Source organism: Rutilus rutilus, assembly GCF_951802725.1.
Source record: "Rutilus rutilus genome assembly, chromosome: 2".
Classification (NCBI taxonomy): domain Eukaryota; kingdom Metazoa; phylum Chordata; class Actinopteri; order Cypriniformes; family Leuciscidae; genus Rutilus; species Rutilus rutilus.
The window spans coordinates 46,334,494-46,357,803 of record NC_140210.1 but is presented as its reverse complement, the minus strand read 5'-3'; the positions used below and the strand labels follow the sequence as shown (position 1 = coordinate 46,357,803).

Below are 23,310 nucleotides of genomic sequence, written 5' to 3'. Positions count from 1 at the left end.
ACGCGCGAAAGCACATTTGAATTTAGCAGTTGATCACGTCATGCACTGACCGTTCTAATCACACCAGTGTGATCGTACGCTCCAGGGACCAGCCTAGACTGATCACACCGGTGTGATCGTACGTGCGAAAGGGTTAAGAGGTCAGCCCTTGTCAGAACATGAATAGAACTAACACAGTAAAAACCCCAGTGTTAAATCAACACTGCTCAGAGTACATATGGTCCCACTCTACAGAGTGTTAAAATTAACACTGAAGCAGTGTTGAAGTTAATGAGATAATTAAGTGATTAATGAAGTGATGATTGGCCATTAGTGGTGACACCTGATGATAACAAGCAGACTCACTGAAGGAAAGAGAAACACAAGAACTACTGACTTTGAACCATTATTGCACTTATTATTTTACCAGTTTGACTTTATTTCTGTCATTCATCTACACACGGTCTTATTTAGATTTAACAGAAGTTTAGATGGTAATGTTTTATGGAATGTTTCGTTTCATGTCACCATTATGGTGGTCAGTGTTTGCTTTAGTTGGGCTCTTGACCCTTTCGTTTTTAACATTAGTATTTTTCTGGCTGCTCCAACTCTGTGTTTATAAAGCACATGTGTTGTGGCAAAAGAAACTGTGACTTTGGCTGTGTTTCCTGAAAGCATTGCAAGCCTAATTTGATCGTGCAAACCATTTGTTGCAGTTGGTCTGCAATCAAGTAAGGCTTAAGATGCTTTTGGAAATGCAGCCCTGGTTATGATTTGATGATGAATTTACTAGTGACTTGATTCAATGATGGCACCCATCATTATAAACTGATTATCCACATGTTTTATAATTGTTTCACTACAGTAGTTACTTCCAACAATGTTTTCATGATCTGAAATTTTTTTAAATCACACACAGACATCAAGAATCTACATATGAATCTCAACAATGGTGACAATCAAACAAATGCTTAATGTTGCAGTGCATGATGGGAGCCACCAATCAGAACGCATCAATGGCTCACATCATGCATTGCAGCATGAATAAATTATGCAGCTGAATTGTCCTGTAATTTTCATTGTTTGCTTTTATTTTGCTATTGTTTTGTTCTGACTTTAGTAGCTTGTTTTGTGATGTTCAGAGTTTATCTGTTTGTCACTAGTTTGTTTATTGTCACCATTGTTGAGATTCATATGCTGATTCTTGATGTCTATGTGTTTAAACACAATAACTTCTTTGCACAAAGTATTTTCAAAATTTTTCATATTGCTGTTGGATCTCAAACTGTAGAATCTCAGAGCTACAATCACCAATAATAAAACGAGACATCAAGAATATAGTTAAAGATTTAGACTCTGAATGACATCTGTGAATCAGGACACTACATGATGATAATGTCATTATCATCAAAACATATTGTGAGCAGGTCATGTTTTCTCTTGCAATAACAAATGTGCTTTATAAACACAATGTTGGAACAGTCAGAGAAAAACTAATATTAACAAAAAGAAAAGAGTCAAGAGCCCAACTAAAGAAAACACTGACCACCATAATGGTAACTTAAGAAAACTTCCATAAAACATTACCATCTAAACTTCTGTTGAATCTCAAGAACTTTTGTCGATGTATGACAGAAATAAAGTCAAACTGGTAATAATAAATGCAACAATGTGTAATGACTCAAAGTCAGTTGTAGTTCTTGTGTTTCTCTTTTTTCTGTTATTTTTTCTCTTTCTGTCAATGATTCTGCTTATTAACATCAGGTGTCACCACTAATGGCCAATCACTTAATTAATCACTTAATTATCTCATTAACTTCAACACTGCTTCAGTGTTAACTTAATTATCTCATTAACTTCAACACTGCTTCAGTGTTAATTTTAACACTCTGTAGAGTGGGACCATATGTACTCTGAGCAGTGTTGATTTAACACTGGGGATTTTACTGTGTACACTGTTAACCCTTGCTGTAAAAAAAGGCCACATTCTGACAATATCATACCATTTTCCATTAAAACAGTAATATACCGTAGATAACACAAATAGATTACAGGAATATACTGTGAATTAACAGCGCTCAAAGTCGACACTCAGAGGCTGAGTGTTTTTCCAATCACACCCTATACCCTCATACACTATTCCCTACATTAGTTCACTAATATAGTCCACTTGACTGAGTGAATGAAAAAAAGTGAGTGAATTGAGACACTGATGAACACCTGATAAGCAGATTCACTGAAGGACAGAGAAACAAGAACAGAAAAAAGAGAAACACAAAAACTACAATTGACTTCCAGCCACTGAGTGTGAAACCAGTTTACGATTATTTCTTTCATACATGTACAAAAGTTCTTGTTGAGAATTAACAGAGATTTAGTTAATCATAAAGTTTGTTGTCACCATGATGGAGATCAGTATTTGCTTTAGTTGGTCTCTTGTCCCTTGACTTATTATTCATCTCTCTCTCTGACTGCTGTAACAGTGAGTTTATAAAACACATTTGTTCTGGCAAGAAAAAGTCAAGAGGGAAAAAGGAAAAAGGCACAATTATCCTGGACATGTCTGATTTGAAGATCTTTCTGCTATATATTCTTTGAAATAATTGGTATTTCAAATTTTGCATATATCTGTGAATCTGTAACATGAAATCAATATTTCTGTAATCAGGTCTTCTGAAGAATATTGTAATCATATAGTGCTTTAAAATATTTTTAACTCCTGCGTGTCTCAGACACAGACAGACATCAACAATCAGCACATGAATCTCAACAATGGTGACAATAAAAAGTTTCATGTCTCAATGCATGCTGGGTTCCAGGATAGTATAAAACTCCCAGCATGCACTTCTGCATGAATAAAAAAAATATAAAAAATATATTGCTACCATTGTTGAGATTCATGTGCTAAATTGTGATATCTCTGTGTTTCTATAAGCCAGTGTAGCTCTCTTTCTTTTGTTTATGCATGATGTGTTTAAAAAAAATGAGTCATAATTTATTGTTGTGGTCTCACAGTGGTGATAATGTAACACTTTTGATTGAGGAGTAAACTCTGAATGAGTGAGAATGAATTCCTTAGTGAATGAACAGGCTATATAATGATTTTGTCATCACAATCATTATAACTACAATCATTCATAAACTGTGTGTGCACAAGTGTGACTTGCACAAAAACAGCTCAAGCAGCAAAAGAAACACTAATGTTTTAGCATCAGCATCCCAACTAAAGCAAACACTGATCTCTATAATGGTAACTTCAAACCAAACATTTTCAATTAAACATCTCAATAACAACTTTTGTAGATGTATGACAGAAATAAAGTCATACTGGTTAATAATAAGTGTAATAATGTGTAATGGCTGGAAGTCAGTTGTAGTTCTTGTGTTTCTCTATTTTCTGTTCTAACAGCAGGTGTTCATCACTAATGCTCAACAATCACTTACATATTCCCTTAATTATCTCACTGCAACAGTGTCTCAATGTTACTTTTACTCTTGGTAGTGTGGATTTTCCTGTGGGGTTGAAAGGGTTAACAGTGTAAGATAAAAAGACACTCCCACAAAATGTATTGTAACAGTAAAAAACTGTAAGTTATAAAACAGGTTTATACTGGCAACACTGTTGCCAGCAGTTTACTGTAAAATAAATTTTTTGGGTCACCATTGTGCAGAAGAGTAGAGCCTGTGCTTCAGTCCAGGAGAAGATCTACAAACATTGATGATATGCTGCATGTTTCTTTATTTAACAGGCGGTGACTGTGTAGTTGCTGGTCCGGTGGAAATCTCTTTACACTCTTAACCCGAATTAGTTGACTTTACTCGCAAATCGCGAGGAAACCCGTTGCCTTATACCACTTTAGTTTTTACACAAGCAGAAACTAAACATGTTGAGTTGTATTAACATGGAACCCTAACCTTTTACACAAGCTGAAACTAAACATGTTATGTTGTATTTACACTGTTTAGGATAATAGGTTTACTATTGGGTACTCAGCACCATTGTTGAGATTCATATACAATTCTGTTGGATTTCCTGCTGTAAAATCACAGGAAAAGTCAAGTGCTACTGACTTTAGTGACTTATAATCCCTATTGATAACAGCATCAATAGGCAGTTAAAATTAATTGATCATTTTACTCTTAGCTTTTTGCTATCACTATTGTGCCTTTTAAACTCACAGTTATAGCAGCCAGAGAAAATATAATGTTTAAATATCAAAGGCAAGAGCCCAACTAAAGCCAACACCTTTCACCATCATGGTGACTACAAATGAAACAATAAATAATCAACATCTAAACCTCTGTTGATTCTCAACAAGATCTTTTGTAGACGTCTGACAGAAATAAAGTCAGTCTGTTTAGTAATAAGTTAAGCTGGTAATGTTCGACTCTTCGGTTCAAACTTTAAATGACGCACTCTGCGCACTGTCACCTGTTTAAATAGGCCACGCCCCTCCCTTACAGAAGCTTAACATAGCGAGTTATCTCAGCTTAACATGATTAGTGCAATGAATCTTTCAGCTAAATAGTGCACACAACTAATGTTGTTTAGTAATGATAGCAGGTTTTTACTAAACATAAAAGAATAAGTAATGATTACTCGTAAGTTTAATTAGAAACAAAATCTGGGTTTACAGTGTATGTGCAATAGTTTTTTAGTGGTCTCAAATGAAAGAAGTTCGCAGTAATACTTTGCTCACATTATTTATGCATTATAAATTTTAGTTAATACATTTAAATGACAGTTGGTCAATTTAAGGCAGTCGGTTTCTGCAAGTGTAATTTGTTAACTTGAATTTTAATTTAGTGCATTTTTACAGAAACAAACTGTAGATTACAGTAAAGAACTGTATAATTAACAGTATATTACTGGCAACAGTGTTGCCAGTATTTTACTGTAAAAAACCCGGTAAGGTCTAACAGTGTAGGCATACAGTGGACAACCTCATTTAGAGAGTAGACATAACTCTCTAAATGAGTTCAGTGATTCAGGTCAAATTATGATTATGTTAAAACATAACCAACACCACCTGATCAACTTTGCTCTTTGTTCATCTGAGAGTTATAACTCAGATACAACAGCCAAACAAAATCTAATGTTAACAGTTTAAGGGTCAAGAGCCCAACTAAAGCAAACACTGATCACCATAACGCTGTCTTAAAAAAAAAGATTTTCTCCTTCAGTGATTCTGCTTGTTAACATCAGGTGTCTTCAATAATGGTCAATCATCTCTCAATGAATAACTTAATTAGCTCATTAACTTTAACACTCTTGAGTGTTAATTTAACACTCATATTTTAACACTTTAACACTCTTGAGTTTGGAGCCATATAAACTCCCAGGAGAGTTAATTTAACACTGGAGTTTTTGCTGTGTGTTTGACGAAAGCAGTGTTAAAAGCCACAGTTTTTGTATATGTGAGGTCTGTGTGTTCTAGACTAAATGCTAATTAATCTTCCTCGGAGGCCGTAGTGATCAGTTAACTGTTCAGAGGTTTCTCTTTAGACTACAGTTACTAACAAAAATAGTTGTAAATAGTTGTCACTTCTCACTGAAGTGAATCAGACTTTCCAGTGCTATAGGTGTAATGCATGAGACATCTGACTTGCTTTCCACTGGAGTAATATGAAGGCCATGGAAAATCTCAAAATCCTCAGATGTAATGCACAGAAACCCGTCAGCCAGTTTGCAGTTTCTTTTCAATGTGACAACTTTATTTGTTGGATTTGGAATTGGTTGGCTCATCAATCACAGTTCTGCCAGGTGACATGGGCACGTTAGTTGGCAGACGGCCCCAAACCGAATGTTAATGCTCTGGCAAGAACACTACTGCTTGAATGAGTTTGACTGTGCCTACTTTGTCAGAGACAGTATCCCCTTTCCAACGTTCAACGCCTGTAAACATTGACATGAACTGCTGAATGTCTCCATTAAGCTGATGGTCAGGTCTAGAAGCAATGTCCTAATAATCTCTGCTGCTCTTCAGCTCATTATTCAAGTGTTTAATGATTTATTTATTATGATTAATTAGAGCCCAATATAAGATCATCACATTGGTCAGGCACGACCAAACAGCGGACAACACACTGGATGCCAAAGAAGTGGATCTCTAAATCATAGAAAACTTCAGGCTGCATATGCTGACCGCCACAGCCAACCAAGACAATGTTTTCTTCAGAATGTTTCTCCAAAGGTAAGACACCAGCTGAACTGATTTTCCTGACGTGGGCTGTCTAGTTTAACTGATGAGGTGGTGTACTAGCATCACTGCTCAACTGATGTTGACGATGAGTGGCTCGTTGAGGGCAGTCCTCTTTCCAATGCCCAGGAGTTAAGCACTTAAGACATCGGTTGTCCTGTCTGCAATGAGACTCTGCAGGGTTTGCGGTAAGTTTGAAATGCTGTAGCTTGATGATGAGGGCTGGCTTGGAATTGGGTCTGCTGAGTGACAAGACGGTCCAATAGACTCACTAGGATTTTCATGCAGTCAGCGTCACTGCCAGACTGTGCTAGGGGAGAAGGTGAAAAAGACAAGGCGGGGTTAAATGCAGATGTCTCAACAACAAACCCTATAAAACCGAGTGCAAACCCTATGCTCGGTTTAATACAATTCGTGTGACTTTGCGTATTTGAGCTTTACGTTCTTGCATGTGTTCATCAAGCCTCTCTTGTATCTCACAGGCTGACCATTTTTCTGCTGATTTGAATTTGAAGACGTTTGAAAGAGACTGATCCGGGCAGTGCTTAATAAACATCATACTGATCTCGTGACTTGGATCACAAATGCGCCGACCTTGTCTCTCTAAGCATTCCTTCGCAACATCCATTGTTTTTTTTCAGCCTGATCCAATACTCCATTGCATCTTCGAATGGCATTGGTAAAGTATTGTGAAAATTGGCTAGGGGCATACTAGAGTAGGAGACTGTGCTGAAATGCTGCTTCAAAATTTCAAAAATCAATTGTGGATTTTTGTAGTGATCAACAATGTGTAATTACACAGTTTAATTCTCACCACATCACATGCTTTCCCCATAAGCCTATCCAGGACTTCTTGTGACTGCTCATGAATTGGAATAGCACATATTCTCAGGTATAAAGACATGAGATTTTCCCACTCCTGTACAGTGAATCTGTCCAAGTCATCACCCCTAAATATTGGTGGTTCTTCTACATTGCATCACTAATTTGACATTAGACAGCGTCATCTCAGTTGGCTGTTCAGAATTACTGCTATGTGCGCTTCTATCAGATCGGGTTCAGTCCACTTTACTTCATATAAAATATGTTGTCCTTCAGTCCACGGCGAACCAACAGGTGTCGATCTTCAGATGGATCCTTAAAAGGTCACGGCACCATTGTAACCGTTCCCTCGTGATGGGACGTTGACTCTGTGTTGTGTGTGTAGAACAAATGGACACCAAACTTCTATAGCTGGCTCTTTATTTCCTGGACAATAAAGAGCAGGACAAACAAAGAATTAATCAATAAACATGCATTCTGTAGCTTCTCTCAAAACTCCATCTTTGGCTCTGTGAGCCACGAGACATCCTCATCTCAGATTAGCTTAGCTTGAACTGAGAGAAGCGAGAACGCGCCCAAACTTAATGTCCCCGTGAACCGGAAGTTACAAACAACTTTTCTCCAGTGTTGTGACGTATTTCCAAGTGAAACGGAATATTGAATAGAGGGCAAGGTTTTACTTTAGCGCTCCTCCTCTCCATCTCTCACTGATAGCAAACTAACGGTTTGAGAGGAGTTGCCACGCGCTCACGCCATAGCACATGACAGGAAGAGAAGTCGTTTCGAGGGGGGAGGGAAGGATAACATATTTGATTAAAGATTATAAGGGTACATGATTTTTTTTTTAATTAATGAAGTGCACAGATAAATCATTTATAATAAACACTACAATATTACATATAAATATATGAATTGTAAAATCTTATTTCATGGCGACTTTAAAGGACAATTCCGGTATTTAACACTTTGAGTCTATTTTGTAGTTTGTTTTGGATGAACAAGAGTGGTGGACAAAGAAATTTTGACAATGGTTCCTGTCGCGACTTTTTGACTATTTTAGAATTGCCCATGACCACTTTAGAATGGGAGTCAATGGCCATGCACAAACATGTCCTTAAAACAACCCTTAACGTTCGTTTTCAAAACTGTGCAACTCACCGTGTGGTTAGTGGTGTTCGTTGATGATTAAAAACAAATATATCGGCGCAATGTATGATTTCAATCCGTTAATTTTTCTATAGTGGAACTATTTTTTCAGATACCTCACAACCGCGTATAAACTTCCGCTCTTCCGCAACTTCCGTTGCTCTGCTCACGCTAGCCTTCTGAGAGCGAAAAGACCTAAAAGACTACAATCAAATGTAAACAGCATCCTTTCCGTTTCCGGTAGCGCAGTAATATCAACGAGCAATGAGTCCTCCAACGGAAATCAATGGATTTTACAAAATGCCAAATAAAACACGACAGAAACTGTATTTCGCTACGCTACTTGTTTTGGAACATCAACGAACACCACTAACCACTCGGTGAGTTGCACAGTTTTGAAAACGAACGTTAAGGGTTGTTTTAAGGACATGTTTGTGCATGGCCATAGACTCCCATTCTAAAGTGGTCATGGGCAATTCTAAAATAGTCAAAAAGTCGCGACAGGAACCATTGTCAAAATTTCTTTGTCCACCACTCTTGTTCATCCAAAACAAACTACAAAATAGACTCAAAGTGTTAAATACCGGAATTGTCCTTTAAGTGTCTCTTAAAGGGGCAGTACTCTTCATTACCAAATTGTAAACTCAAACTATTCATGCCAATGTGATTAAACCAAAAGACAATACAATAAAAATCAAACAATATATTCAAAATAAAAGAATCAGAGTTCATAGAATACGAAAAAGGGAGATTTTGAGTGAAAAGAATAATGCTGATTTTACCTTTGTTACAATAAGGAAAAATAGGTCACAGGACAGAACCAAATACACAATGAAGGGGGAAACACAGAACATACATTTTACAGGTTGTGTTGTTTTACATTAAATTGAAAAGCACTGTTCAAATTGTTCCAATAAGGAATTTCTCAATATCTCACTCATTTAAATAACAGGAAAACAAGAGTTGGTGATTTACATTGACATACACTGGACAACTTTTTCACTGTTATAATACAATTCTTTTCTGTTTTTTTCTTATTCTTTATAAGGATTTATGGCCTTTGTCTCATGTCTCATCTGGACATTTTTGCTGACTGGAAGAACAGCTCTCCACCAATTCCTGTACTGTTGCCTGACCTGCACAAGAAGAGAAAGTCAGTCAAAATTGGGTTATTTCACAAGACAAATGATGACTAGATCAAGGAATAGACTGACTTAAATTCTTTTGGAACAGCCTTTCTGTTGGAAGTGTGCCTTTATGGCCTAAAATGCTTTATAAAAGGAAGTTAACTGGGTTTTGGAACAGTGCTGTAGTCTCTCAGGTGTGAAAATAAGATGGAACTCATATGAATTATGTGAAGCATATAGAAGATTATCTGGTAGAGTAACATGATGTCTGACCTCATTATTGAAGACACAATAGACCAGGAAGATGAAGGTTCCCTGCTGGGAGTTCAAGATCAGGAAGAGGATCTCCAGCTCCTTACTGCCATTAGTGAAGAAACCCAGAATCCAGGAGCAACCAAGAATCACAAACTGAGCCAGTGTTTTAAATGTCATAATCCTGCAGAGAAAGAGAAAGAAAAATATTTAATGTGTCTTTATTGACTATTTGTTGACTATTATTTTAAATCAGGTTGTTTGTTACTTGGTTTGTTTCATCTGTGAAACTTCAGGGTTCAGATTTTTCAAAGTCAAGTTCAGACTGATGATGATGTTGATGAAAATAATCATATTTAACTGCACAGTAAGAAAAAAAAAAAAGGTAATTAATCAGTGTTTTCCTTTTAATACAAAGTCATGAGATAAATGAAATAAGAAATGTGCTTACTGCAATTATGACCGCAACAGGTCCCAGAAAACTCCAGAAAAAACCTTTATCCATTTTAAACCAGCAACTGTTTGGAAGAAGATACAGTCAAAAAATAACAATAAACAAACATGGATGAAGATCTCTGAGTCACTCAAACTAAACTCACTCTTCACTTCCATAGCCTTTAGGATCCACTGCAGCAGACACGGCCACCACAACCAGAGGAACCGTATATCCAATCACACACAGGAATCCACTGCTAAGTACAGTCCTCTTTTTGGAGCTGATCTGTGATAGGTTCTTCACACAGATGAAGAGCAGCACAGCTTCAATGAACATCCACACAAAGCCGGAGAGAAAGAGGAAGTGCAGCACACCTGATATCACGGCACACAACACCTGGAGATCATGAGAGACGGTTATGATGATTCTCAGTGAGACTGATGAAGGAGCCCTACAGCTCAGCACATTCTCACCTGATGAGGGTTTATGAGGCTCAGGAACTGTTGTGTGAGCAGGAACAGAAGGTGAGCCAACAGCAGACTCACGCAGAGGTTGATTCGAGCCACATTATTCACTCCAGGACTCCACTGACAAAAGGCAAAGGTCAACAGGGCCAAACTGAAGAACACCAGCCCAACTGGCACACACACCAAATTCAACAGCTCCAGCAGTGAGTTGCTCTGAGAAAACAAGTCAGAGTACATGAGTGCCACATCTGTGCTGTTCTTCAATGCTCACTATAAATGTTCTCGTACCTCTGATGGGCGGCTGGTTTGCATGATGAGAGCGAATGTGGACAGATGAACACAGGAACACACAGTGTAGCTGCTGTTGGTCTTTAAAACAGAACAACCATCTACAGTCCACTCGCTGATATTCCAGTACACACAGGACAGGGAACCGTTGGGAACAAGCTTCTGAACAATAAAGAAAAGACGTGCATATTAGGGATACCTCCAGTGGCGGCTGACCAAAACCTTAGAGCACTTACTATTTCATTATGTATTTGTATTTTTAACTTTCAGGAATTATTTAGTTATTTAATTATTTAAATTTAATTGATATATCGCATTGACCAACCCCTTATCCTAAATACAACTGTTGGTAACTCTTTTGAAATATTTAACCTAGTCTTTGCATCTGTTTTATGTTTAAATGGTAGGGTGAGTATTTGAAGGGCACATGTGTTGTGAAACTGATGAAGATGTTTTCTTAATTTGCGGGTGTTTTTCTATTTGCATGTGTTTTCTTCAGTTACAGCACGTTGAGCTCTCTCGGCCACCGTAGCATTGTGAACATGAGAGTTATTTTTCATAAAATTCTTAATCCAACTGCCAGCTTTACTGACAGTAAAGTTTATCGAGTGGATCTCTGAACTGGTGTGAGTGAGTGGAGGCGGGGCTAATTTGCATATCCATGGTTCCACTAGGAAAAAAAACGTTCAAATGTCATTTTGTTGATCAAAGTTTGTCATTTTGTCCACTGTAATATCAGCTATCAGTTAACTGGTTTGGTTAGGGAAGAGTAGCTGAGATCACAGTGGACATTGTGGTTTCCTATCGTCCGGTCACTACGACGTACGTCGTTGACGGACGAATAGGAATCTCGCTAGAGAGGCCAATCTACTTCGAGTGAAACTAAATGAGCCAATGCATATTGGTACGCTTTCTCGATGCTCCCATCTCACAAGGTGGCCTTTTCGGCGACACTGTTGAGAATTGGCCCAACAGTTCTCTGCAGTCAGCAGTAGACTGAACTACTGTGTCCGCTGCAGGAGGATGACACCGCCCGTCTCAGCCGCTGTTTAAGTGGTCGGTGAAACAATCACCCCTGAGATGGTGGAGCTGCTCTCTCCCGGTGGAGGGCCGGGGAACAAATCTTTTGAGTAAAAATTCTGTTCCACCACTGGAGTTCACAGTGGTACCCAAATTCTCAAAAAACAAAAAACAAAAGAGCAGTTCCTCTATCCCTGGGTCTGAAGAGGGCCAGGAGAGCAGTGGGAGGAGAGAATCCTCACCACTCTCATCCGCCTCTTCTATCGCCAGCAGGCAACAGTGTGCGGTTCGAGAACGCAACCAAGCCGCCTCCTGCACCTCCTGCCCCGTGGAACCAGGTAAGTGTTGCTCAGCACACTCAGACTACGCTACGGGCCGCCTACCAGAGAGAGCCTCCTGAGCCAAGCCCCTGTGTTCCACCACGCTGCCCTACTCAGGGTACACCTACGGTCCCTTTGGTCCCGCTTGCACGGTCTCTACGAACCTGGTTAGCGCTCCCCAGTCCGTCTCGCTGGCTCATTGGGACCACCAGGCCCGGCTATGCGATTCAGTTTGCCCGGCGTCCCCCCAAGTTTCAGGCCATCCACTCCGCTACAGTGAGAGCAGCCGATGCCCATGTCTTATGCACGGATATCGCAGTCCTACTGGCGAAGGACGCGATATAGCCGGTCCCTCCAGCCGATATGAGGTCACGCACTACAGTCCCTACTTCATTGTACCCAAGAAAGGTGGTGGGTTACGACCGATCTTGGACCTGCGAGTTTTGAATCGGAGCCTTCACAAGCTACCATTCAAAATGCTCACGCAGAAACGCATTTTCGAATGCATCCGTCCCCAAGATTGGTTTGCAGCGATCGACCTGAAGGACGCGCACTTTCATGTCTCGATTCTTCCTCGACACAGGCCGTTTCTGCGCTTTGCGTTCGAGGGTCGAGCATATCAGTACAAGGTCCTGCCCTTCGGGGCTGTCGCTGTCTACCCGTGTCTTCACGAAAGTCACAGAGGGGGCCCTTGTTCCTATGAGAGAACAGGGCGTTCGCATCCTCAACTATGTCGACCACTGGCTCATACTGGCACACTCTCGAGATCAGTTATGCGAACACAGGGACCTCGTGCTCAGGCACCTCAGCCAGCTGGGCCTTCAGGTCAACTGGGAAAAGAGCAAACTTGCCTCTCCATGCAGAGGATTTCCTTTCTCGGTATGGAGTTGGATTCGGTCGCTCAGACAGCGCTAGTTCCCAGAACTCATGCTCCTCATGACAGTCCCTCCCTGGCCCATTCCTCTGAGGAAGGATCTTCTGACTCAGAGACGGGGCACCCTATGGCATCCGCGTCCGGATCTCTGGAAACTCCATGTTTGGTCCCTGGATGGGATCTAGGTGACTTACCCCCAGAGGTACTTAACACAATCACTTCTGTGCGTCTACGAGACGTGCATATGCCTTGAAGTGGAACCTGTTCATCGAGTGGTGTTCCTCTCGCAGAGAGGACCCCCGAAGATGTTTGATAGGGTCAGTGCTTTCCTTCTAGCAGCAAGGGTTGGAGCGAAGGCTGTCTCCCTCCACCCTCAATGTACATGCTGCCGCTATTTCAGCATATCATGACCACATAGATGGCAAAACAGTAGGAAAGCACGACCTGGTCGTCAGGTTCCTTAGGGGGGCGAGATGATTAAATCCTCCTCGTCCCCCCTCCATAGCCTCTTGGGACCTTTCCCTGGTGCTTCGAGCACTTCAGGATGCTCCCTTTGAGCCTTTGCAGTCAGCAGACTTAAAGCTTCTCTCCTTGAAGACTTTGCTGCTGATTGCACTGGCCTCGATCAAGAGGGTAGGGGACCTGCAAGCATTTTCCGTTGACGAATCGTGCCTAGAGTTCAGGCCGGGTGACAACCATGTTGTACTGAGACCCCAGCCTGGCTATGTACCCAAGGTTCCTACCACTCCCTTTAGAGATCAAGTAGTGAACCTGCAAGGGCTGCCCCTGGAGGAGGCAGACCCAGCCCTGGCTTTGCTCTGTCCCGCTAGAGCATCTGTAGAGCTGCGGGCTGGGCAACACCTAACACGTTCGCTAGATACTAAAGCCTATGTGTAGAGCCAGTGTCCTCCTGTGTTCTCGCCTTAAATGGGTAGAAGCACTGTGATTTGCTTGCTGCATCCTACTGTGCACCCTTATTGCTCCAGAGTCAAAACCTGTTGAGTCCTCCAAACACCCTCGGCCCGGACATGGCGGAGCGTCCGGTGCCAGGCCTTTATCCGCTGAATCCTTGAGAACCGGGTTTAGGCTGGGTCCCATATATGTGACCCTACGGGGATCCCATATGTGTATATTCTCCACGGCTGCTCCTAAACGGAAGCCCGTGTCTTTCCCTTGGGCTAAGTCACCCACTATTCATATGCAGTACAACCCTCGGTTTAGTCCATATGTGTATTCCCACATAACTCTCCTTAAGAATGTGGCACCCGCAGCATTCCCCTCCCTTAGATCGGGCACGCTTTCCCAGTGTTATCCAATAATCTCACTGTATGGGTTATCACGGAACAACAGTGACGGATACTCTCGGTGTAAGCCCTTTCCTATCGTCCTTCCAGGCAAGAAGGTGTGAAGGCTTACACAGGGTGCTGGATGGGGTGTAGCAGCTGTGGCGCTTTGGTAGGGATTCCTATTCGTCCGTCAACGACGTACGTCATAGTGACCGGATGATAGGGAACGTCTCGGTTACATATGGTAACCCTCGTTCCCTGAGGGAGGGAACGTTCCGTCGCCACATCTGCTGCGACCCGCCTGGGCAGCCAGCTCACCGGCTCGGCTCCTCAGCAAAAAACTGAAGTGCAATCGCACCAGCTGCTCGTTAAATACCCGCGCTGCGAGGCTGCACAGCTGATGCAAATGACTGCACACCAATTTGCATTGGCTCGTTTAGTTTCACTCGAAGTAGATTGGCCTCTCTAGCGAGATTCCTATTCGTCCGTCAATGACGTACGTCTCTGTTCCCTCCCTCAGGGAACGAGGGTTACCATATGTAACTGAGATGTTTTAACCATGTCATTTGATGTGTTGAAGGAGTCAGGCTTCAGTAGATTCTCAATTGTGTAGATAATAACCCAACATTTTCAGCAAACATCCCAGTATGATTTAATGCAAAACAGTGAAAGTTTAAGAAAAACAGTTAACAGAAGGAAATATCCAAAATTATAAACTATAACCAAATGATAAAATTAGTCCAAATAATTCAGAACTATTAGTTTAACATAATAGCTGATACATAGCCCTATACCTAGAAACTTTTCTATCAGCGGTCACCTCCATTTTATTCAAAACATTTTTTTTTCTGAATTACTGTACATTTTCAAACCGAACCCTGATTGATTAGAACAGTGGATAAAGGAGATTATGAAGTAGTAAATGAAAGTTACTCACTCTGATGTGTTTGAAGGTGAAGTTGACTGGTTTAGTGAGTTTAGTGTTGGTGGTTTTGGGAAGAGTAGCTGAGATTACAGTGGACATCATGGTTTTAATCGTGGCATTTGATGTGTTGAAGAAGTCTGGCTTCAGTAGATTCTCCATTTTGTTATAACTCATGAAAGCCACAGCAGCTGATCCTGTGTGACAGAAAATCACATACACTGAATGTGATATTATATTGGAAGTATGTAAAAAGTTATTTAATGAGTCATACCAAAACTTTTAACATACTTTCACTATTGTGCTTGGCGATCCCAATGAGATCGATGTCCACAGAAGAATTTGTTGTGTCAAGTTGAGGGATTTTATCTAAGGTGACATTTGGTCCAACCATGAAGACTTCAACCTCTGATTTAAAATAAAAAAATAACATTATGTAAATTATTCAGTCTAACAATATTTTACATCAACCAGACGAGAAATCATGAAATAATTAGATCATCCAGAAAGTCAACGATTAGTTCATACTCCAGAGTTCAAATTTATAGAGCTGCATGATTCTGGTTAAATTGAGAATCACATTTATTTATTTATTTATTTATTTATTTATTTATTTATTTATTTATTTATTTATTTATTTAACAGAGATCACAATTCTCGATTCTTAACCCTAACCCTAACCCTAACAAAATAAAATGTAATTTACAAGAGGTTCTGGAAAAATGTTAATTGCTGCTATTTAAAAGCTTTTAACAATTAATGGGGCAGCTCTACAAAGCTAGTAATATCATGTAGGCTGTACCTGTAGTTACTTCTGCAGTTCTGTTTTACTTACCCACAGTGTCAAGGGTAAAACTGACATTGGCATATGTGTCTGTCGGCTTCACCAGCATGGACACCAGCTTTTCACTGGCTTTTAACACACGGTTTCCATCTGACACCAGTTTATTTGGGTCAGCTGATGATGACACTAAAACCTTCTCTGAAGTGTTGAGGACCAAATCCAAAATTTTGGTCACATCCTATTTTAATGATCATATAATGAGTATTATTTGTAAATGTTGAAACAAAAGAAAGCATTGCTACAGTATCATCTAGTGACAAACAATTGTCATGTTTTTCTTACGGTCAAAGGGAGAACTTCAGCTGTGATGTTCTCTATCTGCTCGAGAAGATTTTCTATACATCGTCCTGTGGCCTGAAATCACAGAGCACTGAAGATTATTTGTTGATTTTAATGTTTTTCTTTTATGGTTTCTAAATAAAAGTTAATTGTTGGTGCATGTAAAAGGAACAAATAGTTCAACATACAGTACAGGCCAAAAGTTTGGAAACATTATTTTTAATGTTTTTGAAAGAAGTTTCTTCTGCTCATCAAGCCTGCATTTATTTGATCAAAAATACAGAAAAAAAAAGAAAAAAAAGTAATACTGTGATATATTATTACAATTTAAAATAATTGGTTTTCAATTTTATACTTTAAATTATCATTTATTTCTGTGATGCAAAGCTGAATTTTCAGGATCATTACTCCAGTCTTCAGTGTCACATGTGACATCCAGTCTATCACATGATCCTTTAGAAATCATTCTAATATTCTGATTTATTATGAGTGTTGGAAAAAAATATATATTTTCTAATAATATAAATCTTCTTTACTATCACTTTTTATCAATGTAACACATCCTTGCTGAAAAGTATTGATTTATTTCAAAAAAAGAAAGGAAAAAAAAATTACTGACCAGTAGTGTATATTGTTGTTACAAAAGATTTCTATTTTAAAAACATTTTCTTCTTTTTTTTATTTTAATTTTTATTTATTTCTACTTTTTATTCATCAAAGTATCCTAAAAAAGTATCGCAGGTTATGAAAAAATATTAAGCAGCAGAACTATTTCCAACTTTGATAATGAATCATCATATTAGAATGATTTCTAAAGGATCATGTGATAGACTGGAGTAATGATCCTGAAAATTCAGCTTTGCATCACAGAAATAAATGATAATTTAAAGTATAATAAATTGAAAACCAATTATTTTAAATTGTAATAATACAGTGGGTACGGATAGTATTCAGACCCCCTTAAATAAACATTATTAAATGTTATTATTAAATTATTAAATTAACATTAAACTCTGTTATATTGCAGCCATTTGCTAAAATCATTTAAGTTCTTTTTTTTTTTTTCTCATTATTGTACACACAGCACCCCATATTGACAGAAAAACACAGAATTGTTGACATTTTTGCACATTTATTAAAAAAGAAAAACTGAAATATCACATGGTCCTAAGTATTCAGACCCTTTGCTCAGTATTTAGTAGAAGCACCCTTTTGATCTAATACAGCCATGAGTCTTTTTGGGAAAGATGCAACAAGTTTTTCACACCTGGATTTGGGTATCCTCTGCCATTCCTCCTTGCAGATCCTCTCCAGTTCTGTCAGGTTGGATGGTAAACGTTGGTGGACAGCCATTTTCAGGTCTCTCCAGAGATGCTCAATTGGGTTTAAGTCAGGGCTCTGGCTGGGCCATTCAAGAACAGTCACAGAGTTGTTGTGAAGCCACTCCTTCGTTATTTTAGCTGTGTGCTTAGGGTCATTGTCTTGTTGGAAGGTGAACCTTCGGCCCAGTCTGAGGTCCAGAGCACTCTGGAGAAGGTTTTCGTCCAGGATTAGGCTTGGCACGATAGTCGGTGTTACCGGTGTTACACGGTGTTCAGTCGCAACACCGGTTTCATCACTTGCCCACCGCAGCACCGCAAATTTTTTTTTTTAAAGCAATTACGCAGTATTCGTATTTTCTGTCTCCAGTTGACTAGCGTTGTATGATCACGCTCAACCATTCAAGCGCGGCAAAACAAGAGACCGCGCTGTAAGTCCTGCCTATTACACACACACACACACACGGAAAAGAAGTGCGTCAGTATCGAGTTCTCTTTTCGGCCTTGAACAAAACACACACAAATTATGCCAAAATGTCCGTTTTGTCGAGTGTCCTCATAAGAGCAAATTATTTAAATAATATCATAAATGAATGTAGAGATTTGTGAGAAAATGGGACGCGTGTCAGATGGAGTGTCATTAATGTTAATCAAAGAACAAAGGTAAGAGAGTAAATCACTCACTCAGACCCGGCGCCAGGAGGATTAGTATACCAGTAGCCTAATAATCATGAATGCACTCTCGTGTGCATGAATGAATCTTTTAACACATCTCCGGCGAACGGCTTCTTCACGCAAAAGAAAAACTCAAGCGCAGTGAAATTCATGTGGCGTTTCCTGATGGAACGAGATTGTTCGTTAACTTCATTTTATACGTGCAATTCACACGAGCTCTAAACGAATGCGAGACTGCTGCGATTAGTCAAACTTTATTAATGAAACAAAATCAGAGGGAATAGTTTCTTTAATGTATTGTTTTTTTTTTGTTTTTTTTTACCGGTTGGCCGGTCACACGGCTTTCATAGTTTTCAGTTAGGCTAGTGCGGAGACCAGGGCCGGGTTTCCCGATAACAATGTATCTTAGCTCTTAAGAGCATTCTCTGTGTGCAAGGTTACGAACACTCGCCGCAATTCAACGCGCGTTTCCCAAAAATGCACTTAACATGAATGCGCGAGAATGCGTTCGTGCTACTTAAGAGTCGCTGTCCATTCGCGAAGTGCTGAAATATAACCTTATATGGAATCGTATTCTGAACGTTTAACCTAATAACTGTCATCTGTTGTGGATTAGCAATCAAGACAAGTGATTGTACAAAAGCAAATAGGCCTACCGTTTTTTGGCTCTTTAATGTGTCGTGACAGATTGCCTCAGTTAAAGCCAAGTTCAAATCCACCGAAGTTAATCAATATCTCTTCTGACTGCTTTGTCGCACAAAAATGGTGGAATTTGATTGGTCAGATCGCATGTCAATCAAACTCAATACGAATGATGAATTGATGCCATGTAAAAAAAAAATTACATCACTCTAACACCCCCCCACCCCCACGATGAAACCGGTAATACCGGTGTTGTCACAAGTCGATTAACCGGTGGGAGAATATTATCACCGTCACATCTCTATCCAGGATATCCCTGTACTTGGCCGCATTCATCTTTCCCTCGATTGCAACCAGTCGTCCTGTCCCTGCAGCTGAAAAACACCCCCACAGCATGATGCTTCCACCACCATGCTTCACTGTTGAGACTGTATTGGACAGGTGATGAGCAGTGCCTGGTTTTCTCCACACATACCGCTTAGAATTAAGGCCAAAAAGTTGTATCTTGGTCTCATCAGACCAGAGAATCTTATTTATCACCATCTTGGAGTCCTTCAGGTGTGCTTTCACGTGTCTTGCACTGAGGAGAGGCTTCCGTCGGGCCACTCTGCCATAAAGCCCCGACTGGTGGATGGCTGCAGTGATGGTTGACTTACTACAACTTTCTCCCATCTCCCGACTGCATCTCTGGAGCTCAGCCACAGTGATCTTTGGGTTCTTCTTTACCTCTCTCACCAAGGCTCTTCACCCCCGATAGCTCAGTTTGGCCGGACGGCCAGCTCTAGCAAGGGTTCTGGTCGTCCCAAACGTCTTCCATTTAAGGATTATGGAGGCCACTGTGCTCTTAGGAACCTTAAGTGCAGCAGAATTTTTTTATTCTGTAACCTTGGCCAGATCTGTGCCTTGCCACAATTCTGTCTCTGAGCTCTTCAGGCAGTTCCTTTGACCTCATGATTCTCATTTGCTCTGAAATGCACTGTGAGCTGTAAGGTCTTACATAGACAGGTGTGTGGCTTTCCTAATCAAGTCCAATCAGTATAATCAAACACAGCTGGACTCAAATGAAGGTGTAGAACCATCTCAAGGATGATCAGAAGAAATGGACAGCACCTGAGTTAAATATATGAGTGTCACAGCAAAGGGTCTGAATACTTAGGACCATGTGATATTTCAGTTTTTCTTTTTTAATAAATGTCCAAAAATGTCAACAATTCTGTGTTTTTCTGTCAATATGGGGTGCTGTGTGTACAATAATGAGAAAAAAAAAAGAACTTAACCCTCTGAGGTCGGCAAACGCGCCCCCGCGTTTTGCTGGATTTTCTTCACATTGTAGCACTATAAACTTAAATTACTCCGTCATTTATGGTCATACAGAAAAAAAGAAATATAAAAAAAAGAATCTGTGAAATTTCTACTTTTGTATGTGTTCAATTACAATCAAATCAAAACATTGTGCTTTTGTAAAATAAAGAAAATAAACAGGGTGTGTGTTCTGCCTCTCCGTCGCGGTGAACTTTTTTTTCTTGAGCACGTCTATAAACTGAAACAAAACTCAGATACTCAGATACTACAGAATACTTGTCACACATTTATGAGCCATATACCTTTATAAACATTTAAGTGTGTACTTTTAAATGATCGGATTCAAACTGAAAACAAATATTCTCTGTTTAAGTAATTTGTATAAAACCAACAAGATGTCCAGCTTCTCAAACGCTTCCTAATTATTTTTAATTTGACCACGCCCACTTGCACAAAAGATATTCACATGCAAATCTCCACATGGAACGCGAACGCACTCATTACCTCAAAAACAAAACACCAAAACACTTCACAAGTCTCTGCTTTTCGTCAAGTTTGAAAGACGCACCGTGAGTTTACATTGGATTTACCTCAGAAGAAGAACGCGATTTGAAGACAAGAAAGATGTAAGGTAAGAAATTCTTACATATTAGTTTGTTATTGTTGCATAAATTTCTCATTGCAGTTGAACTGTTGCTAGATATATGGTGAATATTATAATATTTAGACCCGTGTTTACTGTTACTGTGTTTGTGGATATCTGCTCAAACGTAGATATGTATATGGTAACCATAATGTTTCATATTTGAGCGTGATCGCGTTTGAATGTATCATATTTTGGATCGCGATCGCGTTTGAAAAGCAAAACGCACCAAACGGCTTCATGTTTTTACTATTATCTCATTTCATATCATCATAACGAATGGAAACATTTGAAGTAACATGATAATCAATATATTTTTCTCTAGCTTAGTTGTTACTGAAAATATTTTGGAAGATTTATAGGCTGCTATAGGTTATTGTTATTATTATTTTATGCAGCATAGCCTATGCCTACAAGGCACAACAAACCTGGTGTTCATTATATTATATATTGTTGGAAACATTTGTGTGTGTGTGTGTGTGTGTGTGTGTGTGTGTGTGTGTGTGTGTGTATTCTGTGAATTTTAAAAAGCAATTTTAACCAGAAAAATCTAAAATGTATTCCCAAAATCGTGCAGGCCTTTCTCTTGATATCAGTATGTTCACTTTTTTTTTTCTTTCAGGGCCCAGATGCCACTGAGTCCTGCTGACTTCAACATTCACATGAGTCTCTGTACATGAACATTGTAAAGTGAAAATCAAACACCTTGGAAATGAAAGGTATGTACAATGTTTTTAGGAATGGCACAAAGGTCTCTGTCTTTGGATCATTGTTTTCAATGAGTGCTTTTTTGTCATTTGTTGTGTATCTTTGGATTATGTTGTGTTGTAAATAAATCAAACAATCTAAAAGCCATTCTTTTTTAAATCTCCTCATTCTTTGTGCAAGGTTGCTCAGAATGATAGGGCTTGATAGCTCCTAATAGGGCAGTTAGGGGAGGGTCTTTGTCTTTCTCAGGTGTGAAAAACGTACATATTAATGAGCTCCCGCATAAAGCTTTCTCACACAAAACACGTCATAAAATTTTTAAATCAATATATTGTCTTCTCTGAATGAGCAGTCAGGGTGATTTTCACATAGTTTTAGAGCAAATATTCTAGGCTACGTCACACAATTTTCAAAAGTCTTGTGAAGAAATAATCAGTATGGGTTTCATGACCTTATTTCAGTGAGAAATTTTTTTTTTGTATTTTCACAAACCACGCATAAATGTCATTATCTCAAAACTACAAACGTTTACACACATGCTGCTGATATATTATTGTAGCAGAGTTTGTGCTGAATACAGTGTAATTAGACTTTAGCCATGAAAATGTCACAAGTAACAGAAATAAGCACAAATGTCAGAGCATGTCAGAACACCTCCAGAGCCCAGAAAACAGCTCAGACCTCAGAGGGTTAAATGATTTTAGCAAATGGCTGCAATATAACAAAGAGTGAAACATTTAAGGGGGTCTGAATACTTTCTGTGGGTATACAGTGGGTACCACTGTATATCACAATATAAAAAAAAATATATTAAAAAAATCTGTATTTTTGATCAAATAAATGCAGGCTTGATGAGCAGAAGAAACTTCTTTCAAAAACATAAAAAATAGCAATGCTTCCAAACTTTTGGCCTGTACTGTATATCTACTGTATGCAAAGAATGAACAACACTGACCAAAAAAACAAAACAAAACATTATAGTGCACATTATACAGTGCATATCTCTGTGGCCGAGGGCCGTGAGAGGGCGGCACGGGGCCGGTGGCGTGATTACTGAAGAGCGACACCTGCGCGACGTACCGGTCTCGTATCTCTCACGGAGGAGCGGAAGCATAAAGGAGGAGCGACGACAGTTAAGAGAGAGAGAGGAACAGGCCTGAGTTTTATGTGAGGTTTTGTTCCTGTTTTGTGTGGCCAGCAGTCGTCCACGAGGGGCTGCAGGCTTATGCTTTCATTTTTGTATTGTTTATTTATTAAAATATTTGAATGTTCGCCGGTTCCCGCCTCCTTCTTCCCATAACATCTGAACTGCGTTACAATATCATACTGTATTGTGCTTTTGATTCAAGTTTTATGGTATGATGTCCAACCTTCCAATCACAGTTTAAGAAACTCGTCTCAACTTACCTTGCATCCTTCCAGCAGTGTAAAGTTCAGACCTGGAATGGGAAAACTCAGCATGAATTAAATAGAAGTTCCTTTCAAAAGTCATTTCGGTGGGACTGGCTGATGCAGTGGGTGTGAGAATAATCCATTGTAAATTGGTTTACAGTGATCTTTTATTTAATTATAAAACTGGTGAAATACATTACTTGGCAAATCCAAATGGACTTATTCTAGATTTTTTTTAAATCAACACCTAATCTCACTCAGACTAAGGTAAGAACATACCAAAGCCCATCATTTGATTAAGCAGATGTGCAGTCCTGTTTATGTATGATGTATTTATTCATGGTGTCTTTTGTAAACACTGCAAACC

At 39.5% G+C, this 23,310-nt stretch overlaps 1 protein-coding gene across 1 annotated transcript in view; it reads right to left on the bottom strand.

Moving 5' to 3' along the window:
* Positions 1-8,775: 8,775 nt before the first annotated feature.
* Positions 8,776-23,310, bottom strand: part of LOC311279432 (uncharacterized protein) — a gene marked incomplete at its 5' end in the record, with an annotated part of 86,484 nt that continues 71,949 nt past the window's right edge. The window contains 12 exons of the mRNA XM_084390936.1: positions 8,776-9,283; positions 9,548-9,710; positions 9,795-9,886; positions 9,978-10,044; positions 10,126-10,358; positions 10,436-10,642; positions 10,718-10,879; positions 15,155-15,336; positions 15,431-15,547; positions 15,975-16,161; positions 16,266-16,337; positions 22,959-22,990. Coding sequence (XP_084247062.1) covers positions 9,182-9,283; positions 9,548-9,710; positions 9,795-9,886; positions 9,978-10,044; positions 10,126-10,358; positions 10,436-10,642; positions 10,718-10,879; positions 15,155-15,336; positions 15,431-15,547; positions 15,975-16,161; positions 16,266-16,337; positions 22,959-22,990 — 1,616 coding nt within the window. The 3' untranslated portion in view covers positions 8,776-9,181. The remainder of the gene's footprint in view (positions 9,284-9,547; positions 9,711-9,794; positions 9,887-9,977; positions 10,045-10,125; positions 10,359-10,435; positions 10,643-10,717; positions 10,880-15,154; positions 15,337-15,430; positions 15,548-15,974; positions 16,162-16,265; positions 16,338-22,958; positions 22,991-23,310) is intronic.